The 13,373-nt window shown below is 56.1% G+C and overlaps 1 protein-coding gene across 16 annotated transcripts in view; it reads right to left on the bottom strand.

The window, feature by feature from the left end:
• The window catches only part of SYNGAP1 (synaptic Ras GTPase activating protein 1), a 33,252-nt gene that overhangs the window by 12,532 nt on the left and 7,347 nt on the right, over positions 1–13,373 (bottom strand). For 12 of the 16 annotated variants that reach the window (XR_006531843.2, XR_006531844.2, XR_006531842.2 and 9 more), the window contains exons 3-10: positions 12,945–13,050; positions 6,679–6,770; positions 6,149–6,270; positions 4,248–4,401; positions 3,923–4,021; positions 1,809–2,435; positions 1,530–1,674; positions 1,147–1,291 (exon numbers count right to left, since the gene is read on the bottom strand). Coding sequence is in view for 10 of the 16 variants with exons in the window: in XM_070515091.1 (XP_070371192.1) it covers positions 1,147–1,291; positions 1,530–1,674; positions 1,809–2,435; positions 3,923–4,021; positions 4,248–4,401; positions 6,149–6,270; positions 6,679–6,770; positions 12,945–13,050 (1,490 nt within the window). In the remaining 6 variants the exon portion in view is untranslated. Of the gene's footprint in view, positions 1–1,146; positions 1,292–1,529; positions 1,675–1,808; positions 2,436–3,922; positions 4,022–4,247; positions 4,402–6,148; positions 6,271–6,678; positions 6,771–6,886; positions 10,458–10,531; positions 10,603–10,710; positions 10,938–12,944; positions 13,051–13,373 lie in introns of those variants that run through there. The other 4 variants (XM_070515096.1, XM_070515095.1, XM_070515094.1 and 1 more) reach the window with 4 other exon arrangements.

Below are 13,373 nucleotides of genomic sequence, written 5' to 3' on the forward strand. Positions count from 1 at the left end.
GAGAGACAGAGATGGGAGAGAGATGGTGGGTCACTTGAGGTACAGGGAGCTCGGACCCCCCAACTCTTCTGGATTCCAGGGAAATGGGGATGGAGGTGCCCCCGGCATGATCCCCAGTCCTTGGAATGGCTCAGAGCTCACTCTCCCCACCTCCCCATTCCACTTCAGTGTTCCATTAACACCGGAAACTCTGACTGGAGTAAGGCGGAGCTCACCATCGCCCCCACACCTCCAACTGGCTCCTCCTCCTGACTTCCCTGGTTCTGTCACTGAGGCCACAGGTCTCCTACACACCAGCCTCATGACCTCAGCTCCCGCAGTCAGGTGAAAAAGCTCTTCCTCAGTGGCTCCTTACAGTAGCCGCTTCTCTACTTTCCTGTCACCATCCTGATTCAGGATCTGACTTCCATGCCTGACCCATGAACAAGAGCTTCCAACTAGCCTGGACTTCATTCTCCCAACTCGTCAACCCCCACCCCCCACTCTACTTAAGAATTAATCTTCTCAATCATGATACCTCTTGGCACCAGCACCATAGTGGCATCCCATGACCTACCAATGAACTCAGACTCCTGAACCTGGCAGCTGAGGCCCTCCAGATTCCCATTCTAATCCTCCTGTCCAGACATCTCTCCCTCCACTCTCCATTCTGAGCCATGTGCTCTGTTAAACCTGTTCTAACTGCTGTCCCCTGAAAGCTCCTAGGCCTTCTCACCTCTATGCATGTGTGTGTCCCACAGCCTTCTCCTGGAATGTCTTCTTTGCCCACCATATCCATGTATCAGAACCTGACCCAGTCTTCACAGCCCAGCCCAGGGGCACCTCCTCCACAAAGACTTCCCTGCTTATCACAATCAAAGCTCTGCCTTTTCTGACCTTATGTTGTATTGGAGGACCCTCCCTTGACATTTAACACATACTACAACTGTTCTGTGGCTTTTTGTACATCTAATTTGTCCCTCATTCTAGTGGAGGCCCTTTGAGGGCAGGGACGAGGCCTCATTCTTCTGTCTGCTCTACAGCACCCAGCACAATGCTTTGCCCATAACTGGTACTCAATCCTCTTTGAGGATGGACAGATGGATGAACAGATGAACACACGACTCCCCCGACCCCGGCCCCCCAACCCAGCGCTCCCAGTCTCACCAATGGGAGTTGACCACCTTGCACAGGGCCAACTCACAGCACATTCGTAGGTTGGCCTGGTGCTCTGCCAGACTGGACGCCGTGCACTTGATGGGGTCCACCTCACAGTTCTCCTCAGACTCATACAGAGCACGGATGAATTCCCCTGGGGAGTCGGGGTGGGGGCAAAACCGGGTATCGTCACACTTTCCAAGGGCAGGGACAGGGACTGCCTGGGTTGGGGGAATCTTGGAATCATGCGGTTGGAGGCTGAGTCCGGGGACTCTGGGCTTGGAAGCATCAAGCTGAGGAAGGTGGATCTGGGGTCTGGACTAGCCGGGTTTAGGGTTGGGGTGGATCTCTGGTAGGTTTGCGAAGAAGAGGACCTGAGGGTGGGCCATTACCAATGGCATCCTTGAGGTATTTCTGACCAATCAGTCTCATGTACTCTTCTATGGCTTTAGTGGCGAGCGTGTTCTCGCGGAATATAAGGTGCTCCCGTTCCATGAACCGGTCCACCTCAGACATGGCCATGTCCGAAAGGAAGTCCTGGGGCCAAGGAAAATCCAAGGGTCAGCCTCTGTACAACCCAAGCTCATGAAGACAGAAGTGCCCTATGTTCACTGTCCCCTCACGCAAGTGCCCACACCCAGGTCGCCTTTTCCTGAAGGCACAGCACTCACCTTGGCCTTGCCCGTACTCTGCAGGATGTGAACCAGTGCACTGGCAACCTCCTCCTTGCCCTTGACATTCAGGGCAGGCTCCAATACTGCACACAGCATCCGATAATGGTTGGTGACATACTCTGCAAACTCCTTATACAGCTCCATGGGCAGGATACTCATTGTCTGGTAACGTGCTTTCAGCCGCACAGCTGGGCAACCTCCTTTGCCCTTGCCCCCTGAGCCACCCCCTGAGCCCCCTCCCCCTCCTGAGCCCCCCATGCCCCCGGAGCCCCCGCTGCCTGTTGGCAGGGTTACAGGGTACCACTGCTCTGTGAAGTGGCGCCCAGCTAGGGTGGCCACGGGCACAGTCACCAGGCCGACATAGCCCGCCTTGTCCTTCTTGCGCTTTTTGTCTGAGTCACGGTAGAGATGCAGCCGCAGGGCACGGACCGCTGGCAGGTTGTTAAACTCAAAGTGCTCGCCCCAGAAGACGGTGTCCCCTGAGGCCGAGCGGGGCTTGGAGGTGGTGCGGGCATACAGCATGTCGTCCAGGCAGAGCTCACAGTAGTACCGCTTCTTAGGGGGCAACTCCCGGGCCTCTATGATCCACAGCTTCAACACATTGTCCACCCGGCGGCTGTTGTCCTGGCATGGTGGGGTGAGCACAGCGGATAAAGGGGAAGGGACAGAGAGACAGAGACACCAAAAGAGGAGAGCCAGTGAGAAAGTGAGACAGTCTATGAGACAGCAATCATAAGGCTGAGAAGGTGTGTACTGGATTGAATAGAGTACCCCCAAAATTCATGTCCACTTGGAACCTCTGAATGTGACCTTACTTGGAAATAGGGTCCTTGCAGATATACCTATATTAGGATGTGCTCATATTGGATTCGAGTGGGCCCCAAATCCAATGACTGGTGTCTATGGAGAGGGAGGTTTGGAGACAGAGACACACAGACGGAAGATGGCCATGTGAAGGGGGAGGCAGAAACTGGACAGATGCAGCTACAGGTCAAGGAATGCCAAAGACTGCTGGCAACCATCAGAAGCTATCAAGAGGCAAGAAAGGATTCTCCTAGAGCTTCAGAGGGAGCAAAGCCCTGCCAACACCTTGGTTTTGGACTTGGAGTCTCCTGAACTGTGAGAGGATAAAGTTCTGTTGTTTTAAGCAACCCAGTTCTTGGTAATTTGTTACAGCAGCCCCAGGAAACTACTACAGAAGGGTAGCTCATACATCAGACAACAGAAGCAGTACTGGGAAAGATTTTAAAAGCTAGAAAAACAAACCAAAAATATTAAGGTGGAATTTGAAGGGGACGGGGGGGACTCCTTCAAAGACAATCAGAAGTGAACTGCATAAATACAGGATGAGTGAGGCTATATAGTCAGTATCAAAAGGGCCTGAGGGGATACAACTGACCACAAGCTCATGGTGAGACTCTGATGATGCTGCAATGCAAAAGGGGCATGGTGTTTGGTGTCTGGAGCAAGGTGCATGAGTTAGATCGCATCCAGTGTCTTGGGTCTAGTTCTTTAAGAAAGACACTGAGAAACAAGGGGTCCCCCAAAGGAGGGTCACCAGGACTGTGAGCTCACTGGAAACTGGGATACAGAGAAGAACTCACAGAATTAGGAGCATTTCTCCTGGGAAACAGAAGCCTTGGGAAGACACAGACTCACAGAATTTCTGAGCCAAAGACACTGCAGAGAGCATCTCTTCCAACCTGACTCCCGCCAGTTTTACAGAGAGGAAACCGAGGTCTGGAGGCTGGGCCAGCCAACAACTCATGTGGCCTGCAGAAACGCTGCAAGCGGGGGCTGGGCGGCTGCCTGTCAGGTTCTTAGTGGGGCATTTCTGCCCGCAGGGAAGATGGGCCAGAGGACTTGCAGAGCCCCATCAACCCTGTAGTCTGTGATTTCTATGGTAGAGAAACAGATCATGAGGTGGAAAGAAACAACGGACTCAGAAAAAATGGAGGTCACCTCCTGCTCATCCAGGTCCCCTCCACCTTGTCCGCTCTTCCCCCAAGTCTCCCTTCCTTTAATTCCTCTTCCTCTCCAGTCTCTCAGCTTCCACTGTGGCTTGACCTTTGCCTTGCCCATGCTGTCTATGTCCCCTTTACTCCCAATACCTTGTTGGGTTTTACTGCCCGTTGTAGATTCTCGATCCATTTGTCCCTTTCGGCCGCAGAACGACAGGCAAAACATTTTGTTCCTGATGACGTTGTTACCTAGAGAGGGGTGTGGAGTTGAGACGGGGCCGCAGAGGGGAGCTGACTCCTAAGTACTGTAGACCCCACCACCATCTCCTCCTCCCTGGCCTATCCTCCTTTCTCCCAGCCCCAAAAGTTTCTGTTCTCTTGACATTCCCACCTGTGCCACTTTCTCCAGGCCCCTCTGCCCTCACCTTCCCTCACCCCAGCCCTTCAGCCTTTCCCAGGTCACTAGATCCAGTACCTCAAAACAGAACTCCTGGCCCAGGATGGAGCTATGCACTGGCTTGATGATGGAATCTTCATCCAAGTTGAGCTCCAAGGCCTCAGCTGCACTGCTAGGACTCAGCAAGGACTCATGAGAGTGCGACTCCTTAAAGCTCTGCATCAGCCGGGCCCTGGCAGGCGGGAGGTTCAGGAGAGAGGATCAGGGCCCCACTCTGCTTACACACCCAGGGGCCTGCATCATCAGTCTGGCTGTAGGACGGAGACTTGGGGAAAGGGCCTCCTGAACCCCCATCCCACACGGACACAGACAGAAAGAAATCCAGCCTATCCTGGGGAAGGACATGAGGAATGTAAGAGAAATCAGAAACTTAAGAAACCCCCTCCCTCCAGTTCACACCTAAGGGTTTGTGAGGACTGGGGACACCTAGAAATATCTCAACCCAGAAATGGACCATGGCAGAAAAAAAAGGGAACAAGTGGGCCTGGGACACTTCCAGGTGGGACTTCTAGGTGACCCCCCAAAACCAGAGCCTCGATACAAGGGGAAAAAAAAGTGCAAGTAAAAAAACAGAAGTACAAAGATGTCTGTCTGGGCCTGGCACACAGCTAGTGGCTAAAAAACATTTAGTGATTCAAAGAATGAATGAATGAGGTAAGAGGTCAAGTTTTAGCAGAATCAAGGGGAAAAGTGAGAGACAATCACAAGAAATAGGAGAAAGCTGTGGGCAGAAAAGGAAAATGAAGATGAGAAACTGAAAATGGGGACTGGGGAAAAAGAGGAGATAGGACAAGAAGCAGGAAAGAGGGAGGCAAGGACATGTGCAGAGAGACAGAGGATGGAGAAGATGAGGAGGGGCAACTGGAGAGATGGACGTAAGAAGAGAGATGGGGAACAGAGGGGATGAAACCCGGACAATCACTGTGGGAAGGCAGAAGGAAAGGAGCTGAGGGGAATGGAGGATGGGGGCACAGAACAGGAGGCACAGGAGAGTGAGGGCGATGGAGATGGCCAGGGGATGAAGAGTGGAGAGCAGTAGGGAAGCGGGAGGGGGAGCTCGGGTGTGGGAGCCTCCAAGAAGCTATTTATAGCAGCCCCGTCATCTCGGGCGTCAGCGCGACGCTCCCCCGGCCCCCCGCCCCCGCGGCCAGGAATACCATGCCCTCACCCCCTGCCGGCCCCAAATCCAGCTCTGGTGACATGGGAGGGGGGCTGGGGAAGGTGTGACTCACCTATCCCAACCTCCCTACCTGCCCAATCCTGGGGGCGGCCAGACATGGGGGAAAGGAAGAACAGGATTCTCCCTGGGGAGAGATTGGGTGAGGGGGAAACGCAAAGAGGGACCCCAAGAAGCAGACAACAGAAGCAAACATGAGCCTCCTGCAACCCCGGCTCAGAGACAGTGCCCTCTGGACTTCTCCAAGGGCTTCTTCCTAGTGCTTCAGGCCACGGATTAACCACAGCCTCTCCCTATTCTGTCAACCTGTATACCTGTGCCGGCCTCCCCTTTCTCTGTCATGCTCTATGCTGTCCCTTCCCTCACACCCGTCTGCCTAGATCACACCGCTCTCTCTCCTCCCTTCCCTGGATCCTTAAATGCCCCTCCCAGGCTCTGTCACTCCTCTGCCTTTCTGTGCAGCTCCTTCAGTCCTGGGCTGGATGGAGCCCATCCTTCTGTCGGCCAGGAGACTCCCTCCTTGGCTTCACCTTCACTCTCTTTCCTGACTCTCTGCTCATCCTCTCGCTGCTCCCTGCCCCTCTCTTGCTTCCTCTTCTCTGTTCTGTCCCATGCCTTATAACATCCCTTGACCAATCTGAGGCCCTCAACCTCTGTACTCAGGTAACCCCCATCCCTCCAATCTCAATCCAGAGCCCACTATATGGCATCCAACTCATCCCACCCGCTCCAGCCCCTGTACCGGTCATGGTCAGCACTTCGGAAGCGAGGCAGGATCTGGCGAAAGCTGCTGGTCCGGTCAAGTTTGGGTTGTGACTTCGTGCGTTTGATGGAGCTTTTTAGCCTCCGGCTCAAGAAGCCTTGCTGGGGGTGACAATGGGGGTAGGGGTGATTTGGGGCAGGGTCAATGCTACCTACTCACCCCTCAGCTGGTAAAGAGTCCCTGGATGAAGGTGGGACGGGGGGAAAGGGAAGTCTCTAGAGGCGAGGAAAGGGGGATAGAAGCCCTGCTACCACTTTGTCTTCCTTTGCTCCCACGGGTGCAAGCACACACACAAACACACACACCAGCTTGGAGAAGGTGGGAGGGCTGGTCTGAGAGGCAGGGGGGCAGAGCCAAGAAGGGGAAAACCAAAGAGGTGGGGAGACACACACATTCTCTCTCTCTTTTCCCCCTCCTGCCCCCTTTCTCAGAATCCTGAGGCTCCAGCTGGGGCTGGAGGGGAGGGGGCCCAGCTGAGCCACATCTGGCAGGCACCTTCACTCACTCACCGAGGGCCGGAAGGGTGCAGCGGGGGCGGCCTCCATGCTGTACTGCTTCCCCCCTGGGACGCTCTTCCTCCTCGAGCGACCCAAGTGGTATTCTGGAGGAGAGGAAAGGGCCAGAGGGAAGTGGGGAGGGGTCGCTGTTAGTCTGGGTCTCCACCCATGGCCCCAGTACATTTGCCCACCTCCCTCTGCCCCTCAGCTCCAGCCTCACCTACCCCCCGGAAAGCAGCAGGAAGAGCAGCGGCGGCTGAGAGGCTGGCGGCGGGAAGGAGGGGGCAAGGAACCCGAGCCGGAGCCCCCGGAGGGGGACGGGGTGGGAGGCCTTAGGCCCATGACTGGGACTGGCAGTCAGCAGAGGGGCATGGCTGAGAGGGTCAGTAAAACCCCAGTAATAAAGGATACCAAAAGTCCACAGAAGCTAGGTCCTTGGTGCTCACCCCCCCAGGAAGGGGCCAGCTGGGGGGGGGGGGGGGAGTTGGGTTAAAGGTCATTGCCCATAAGCAGGCTTTCCTCTTCTCTTAGCTGGGCACATCTTCCACCTGATCTCCCTTCCTGGAATCCCTGTCTGTCTGGAGGGCCAGGGCTGCCTCCCATGACCCCCTCCCTGGACTGGAGGGGGAAGTCTTAGAAGGGACCTGTGAGGAGTAGCAGGGGAAGAAGCCTGGGGACAGAAAATTCAAGGAAGGGGCAGATGGGGGGAGGGGAGGAAGGGTGGGTTCCACGTGCACTGCAGTGGCAGGGACTCAGAAGGGAAGGGGGGGAAGGGGAAAAAAAAGAATGCAGGGGAGTGGGGAGGATGGGCAGTGGAGGCTCGGGGACTCCCAAGTGAGGGTGGGGGGGAGGTGAATGCGGATGAAGCTCAGACTGCCAAGAGTCTAGAGGGGTGGCAGCTCCGAGGTGGGAAGCTGAGGCTGTGCTGCCAGGGAATTTAGAGGGGCCGAGGGCCTAGAGGAGAATGAAAGTGGGGGGATGCCAAGCTCCGGCTCCAGCTCCAGAATGGCTGCCCAGGCCTGGGCTCCCCCCTCAGCCCCACAGTCACCACTGCAGCCAATGGGGGGGCAGGTACTGCATCAGGGGCGGGGCTACCATCTCCACGGCAACAAGAAGCTACAGGCTTGGGGGGCGGGTGGACCGGAAGAGCTGCCTGTTAACCCTCTAGGTTCCAGAACAAGGAAGAGCCACAGCTACATTTTCACTGTTTGCTTCCAGAATTGCAAATCTCCCGCAAACTTCCCTAGAATCAGTCCCCAGCTTCCCTCTGCCTCTAAAACCCAGGTGTTAGGAGGTCTGCACACAAAAATGTGGATCCCATGACACAAGAACCCTTGTCAGTCCCTCGGGAACACATGTGTAGAGCACAGAAACATACACTGAGCTGTGGGGGTACACATGTGAGAACCACAATACAAAAATAAATGGGGATCTAGGTGCTTATGAGACACACAGACAACTGTGAGCATTGGGGTGCCACGGATCCACATTCTGAGACCCTGAGGCTCACAGACCCCACGGGATACATGCTTAGACATATGTGAGCACTGCAACAGGAGAGTACATACTTGAACCCCGCACCCACGAGAGCTGCTGGTGTGGATGCGTGGCCCGAGTCCCCTGGGCAATCATGTGGGCAGCACACTGCAGAGATGGACATTTAACCCTGAGACATACACATGGCCCCCACACAGGGGAAGCCAGTTTAACTTCTAAGATACATGCTTGAGTACACCATGGATCTGACGACATCGAGGTGTCTCCATATCCCAAAAGCGCGAACATCCTTCATTCACAGGAAAAGTACAACCACATCCGCTCTGTCTCAGGACAACCCCTTTTTCTTCACCAGCCCTTCCCTGACTCCGTGACTGCTACCAGAATAACGAAAAACCAAGAAGCAAAGGCATTACTTATCCTTCTGTTACACACTCAACCATGCTTCGAAGGGTGCAGGCTATCTTTTTCCTAGTCTCTGCATTTCTCAGGTATGGCTGCCTCACTCTCACTCCAGGGAACCTAGCTCAGCCATTATTTTCATATGCTAGCTCCTCTAAGAAAGACATGAAGTCTAACTTTAAATCCACTACAATTTTGCTTTGGAACTACAGAATTCACAAAAAGAGAACGGATTTGCTAATTGGTTTGCTTGATTCTTGGAATATAACCTTATACATATCGCCAGAAACTAAGATCCATGAACTCACACATAAGTCACATACACACATACTTACAAAGATTCTCAATGCTGCCAAGAAAAGAATAACAGAGACACATAGGAAAAGGGGGCAGAGTGACAGAAACACAAGACATCTCGTTATTAGTGCTTCATGCAGCGACACATACAGAAAACACAGCACACACTGTGTACACACAGAGCCAACCTGATAAGGATACAGTGTGATCCTGGGTCTCCATGTCCCATCCCTGCATGATGTATACACGCATGCACACACATAACAGCCACCTACACAGACCCGTAACACAGGCATTGTGCATACACCCACTCATGTACACACCCTGTGTACACACACAATTGCACTCACACACACACACTGCAAGGGCTTGGACTCCCGCCTCTCCAACCTCTCTAATCTTGCCCTCACCCACAGAATCTTGCTCTGCTCTCCAATTCCCCAAATCCTAACCTTCCCTTCGGCCTTTCTTTCTTGTCACACCCAGCTGGCAGCTCTCAAGGAGAGCCAGAGGAGGGAGGTAGCCAGAGCAGGATGAGGAACAGAGTTGGACAGAGAAATGGGGGCAAAACTCTGTGCTGGAGACAGGAACCTCTAATGACAGTTTCTGCCGTGACAGGCCTCACTGTGAGCCAGCCTCTATGCCTGAGTGGCCTCCCCTGATCCAATCAAGCTTGATCTTACAGGGCCTCTATGAACCCGGTGCCTCTCCCATTCTCGCCCTTTTCTTCTCTCAGAGATCACTTTCCCGAAAGGCCTGACTGTCCTCCTCCGGCCTCCTCAGCTCCCAGGCCCCTTCTCCCAGCACCTCCATCCAGTTCTCCATCTTAAGCTCTCTTATCCTCTTTTCTCTCTTCTAAATCTGGCTCAACTATCTCCCACATTGTCATTCTCCAGCTATTCTTCCTCCCTGGCTCTCTCTCCTCTCCTCTCCAAGCCTCTCATTCCTCCTCTCCTTTCCCCGGACTTTTCCTCTTTATCCCGCTCTTTCCCTTTTCAGCTTTTCTGTCCCCACTCCCCAACTGAGCAGGGGTTCACACCTGTGTAGCCCAAAGGTGTTTTATATACGGTAGGATTCCAAGGAACACACTCACACACATTTACTCCTTCCCCCCACCTGCACACCACCCACATCCAGACACACCCTGGACACCCATGCTGGGATTGACACAGATACCCAGGCCAAAGATGGAACACACATGCAAAGACACACACCTGCCACCAGGGACACAGAAAATCCTGCTCATGCAGCCACACATTCCCACACACAGGAGACTGACAGGAGGTGAGCCCTAGCCAGGGGCATGCATGCTTAGGGTCAGAGGTGACATATATCAGTATGGCCAGGGACTGCTCACAAGACAGTGGCTGGGCCAGCAGCCCTCTAGGCAGGAACCGGGCAGAGGCAGGATAAGACAGGACAGGCTTGCACACGGCTGGCTGCACCTGTGTGCACGAGGAACTGGGCCCCCGTGTGCACATGGCACAGACATACGGGACACGAGCATGAACACGAACACACACGCGGACACACGGGCTGCCGTCTCCACTGAGGGTCTTCAAGACCACCCCACACCAGCCGCCCCCGCGCGCGCTAGCGACCCTGGCCTCCATGAAGCCGGTCCCCGAGACCCCCCCCACCCCACCTCCGCTGCCCCCCCTCCAGTTACCATAACTCCCCCCACTCGGAAGATGCAGCGAGAACATGCGGAGGGAGCAGCTGCCGCCGCCGCCGCGGCTTCCCCACCCCCCTCCCCGCACCCACGCACACGCGCGCCCCCGTCCCCACGCGCGCGGCGCCCCCCTCCCCACACGCGCGCGCTCCTCGTCCGCCCGGCCCCGCCCTTACCTTGCACCGCCCCCCGGGGGGGGGTCGGGGGTGTCCCCGGTGGGGGAGGGGCCCCGCCCCTGCGCGGGGGAGGGGCGGGGTGCGGCGGGAGAGGGGGCGGTGCGGCCCGGCTCGCGCCGCCCGGAGCGATGGGGGCTGCGGCGGGGCCCGGGACGGCCGGGACGGCCGCGCGGTGACGGCCGCGGGAACGGCTCCCTCCGCCGCCGCTCCCGCCGCTGCCGCCGTTGCCCGGGCCCCGCCGCCGTTGCTAGGCGACCGCTGCTGCCGTGGCCGCCTCTGTCACGAGCCCCGTCGCCCGGAGACAGCGCGAGAGAGACGGGGGAGGGGGGCGAGGGGACCCCCAAAACCAACCGGGCCTCCCACCATCCCCGCCTGAGCAGGACCCCCCACCAAAACCGCGGAGGGAACGAGGGGTGGCGGCTCCACCCAGCAGAGGAGGAGCCCTGGATTCTAATACTCCTCAAAGGTCCGGCGACCTCTCCTGGGCTCGGGCATCCACAGCCTCAGCACACGTCTTCGCAAGGCCCCAAAGACCCCAGTGTCCCCTGCACATCCTCCAGACCCTTTACACATTCCATGTGCCCCTAAAAACGCCAAACGTTCCCCAGCTATCAACTCTTTCACTAACCCTCTCCCAAAACATCTATACCCCTGGACCCCCTCCCAACCCCTATTGAACCCTCAACACAACCACCTACACATACCATCCCCAACTCCAAACACACACGAGTCCCCCCACCCAAAGCACACAGGAGACCGACATCAGAGACCCCAGACCCTGAGGACTTAGGGTAAGGAAGAAGATGGGGAAATGTGGGCAGAGACACCAACCACGGGACATATGATAAACATGCTCTATGAGCATGTGACCATTCTGGCCTGGACACACAGGTATGCACACGTGCACACAAACCTTTCCCAGACATGGCATGACTCACACACACACACACACACAGATGTGACAGACATCACATTCTCTACACACACTCCACCACCACCACCACCACTACCACCACCACCACCACCACCTGGCTTTGCCTCACAGAGATGTACCACCCACACACCCCCATGGTCAGAGGTTTCCATGACAATGACACACATCCCTGGCCACCCACCCAGGGTCCCAGAGCTGGCCCCCAAGGGCAGTGAGGCCTGGGCTTATCAGAAGAGGGCTGATGGGAGCCAAGGGACGGAGACAGGCCACTGGTTCTAAGGAAGAGAAACTGGAAGCCTGGATCCCTGAGGGGAAGGGGAGCTGGTGGAAGAAAGGGGTCACCAGGGTTTGAGGGGATAGAGGACCTAGATCCCTGGTCCTGGAAGGGGAATGCGGTAATAGGGGGCAGTGACTAGGGGGTTTCCGGGGGCTGAGGGCGTCTCTCTGCACCTTGGCTGCAGATCACTGTTCTCTGCCTTCATCTCCCCTCACTGTTCCCATGGAAACCTTTTAAGCGAACTTCTCAGGAAGACAAAAATCTTTTTTTAAATGACTAAAGAGGGGGGTGGAGGGGGGGCAGAAAGAGGGAGGGAGAGGAAGAGACAGATGGAGAGAGGGAGAGAGTTGGAGACAGACTGAGCAGATAGCTCTACAGACAGAAAGGAGATGAGATGGGGGTCTGATGGAGTTCCACCGGGAGCGGTGGGGAGAGACAGAGGAATCAAGAGGGGTAGAGAAAATAAGAGAAATCGGGGAAGAAAGAGAAAGGGGGTGACAGAATTGCAGAAAATAGAAGCAGTTGAAAAGAAGAGGAAAAAAGGGGCAAGAAATGAGGGAGGGCCCACAGAACAGAAGGTCTGGAAGAAGAATCAGGAGCTTGGGGGTGGGGCAGAGGTCTGGAGGGAGGGCAGGAACTAGGTCATTCTCTCCAAGATCCCAGACCAACGGCTGGGAGGGGCAGGGGCAGGAACACTCGGACAGGAAGCTAAAGATCTAAAGAGACTATTTTTACAAGCACCAGGAAAACAGTCAAACTTCGCTGCTGGAGAGGAAAAAGGGAGCGAAACAGAGCCAGGACCACTGGGGCCTCTCACCCACAGCCCCTGTCGCGCTCCAGATCCCAGAGGAGGGCGCTTCTCCTCCAGGCTCCCACACGCAGGAGGTGAGACTTTGTCTCCGCCTCCTCCCACCCCCTGACAGCTCCCTCAGGTCCCCGACTCCCCGCTCCCTGCAGCCCGGTCCACCTTCAGCCCTCTCCCCGCCACTGTCCGGGGCACGAGAGCCTGCTCGGCCGCCGTACCATGCTCGCCGTGGGGCCGCCCCTCCACCGGCACGGAGACTGTGCGTCTCAGCAGTTTGTTGCGGCTGGACTCGCTCCTCCGGTCCCGGATCAGAAGGGGGTGTATCTAGGGGATGCGGGGGTGTGTCAGACCTCACTGGCCCAGGCCGACCCTCCTCTTTCCCTCCCCCACCAAGGAAGGATGAACCTCCCTTTCCACCCGGCCTGCCCACCTTCTGCCCCTCCACACTCTTTAAGTGTCTCTGGGTGAGTCGATCTCTCTTTGCCTTCTCTCTCCAAGTCTTTCTCCCTCCCTCCCGTCCCACCCTCCTCTTTTCTCCCTCCATTTCTTTTGAAACACCCTCCAGGGAATTCTCCCAAACCCTACTCAGCTCTTCCCGCAGCCCCTCAGGAGTCTGCTACTCCCTGAATCCACTTTCCCCTTGACCT

This window comes from Equus asinus, chromosome 8, assembly GCF_041296235.1.
Source record: "Equus asinus isolate D_3611 breed Donkey chromosome 8, EquAss-T2T_v2, whole genome shotgun sequence".
In the NCBI taxonomy this organism is placed as follows: Eukaryota; Metazoa; Chordata; class Mammalia; order Perissodactyla; family Equidae; genus Equus; species Equus asinus.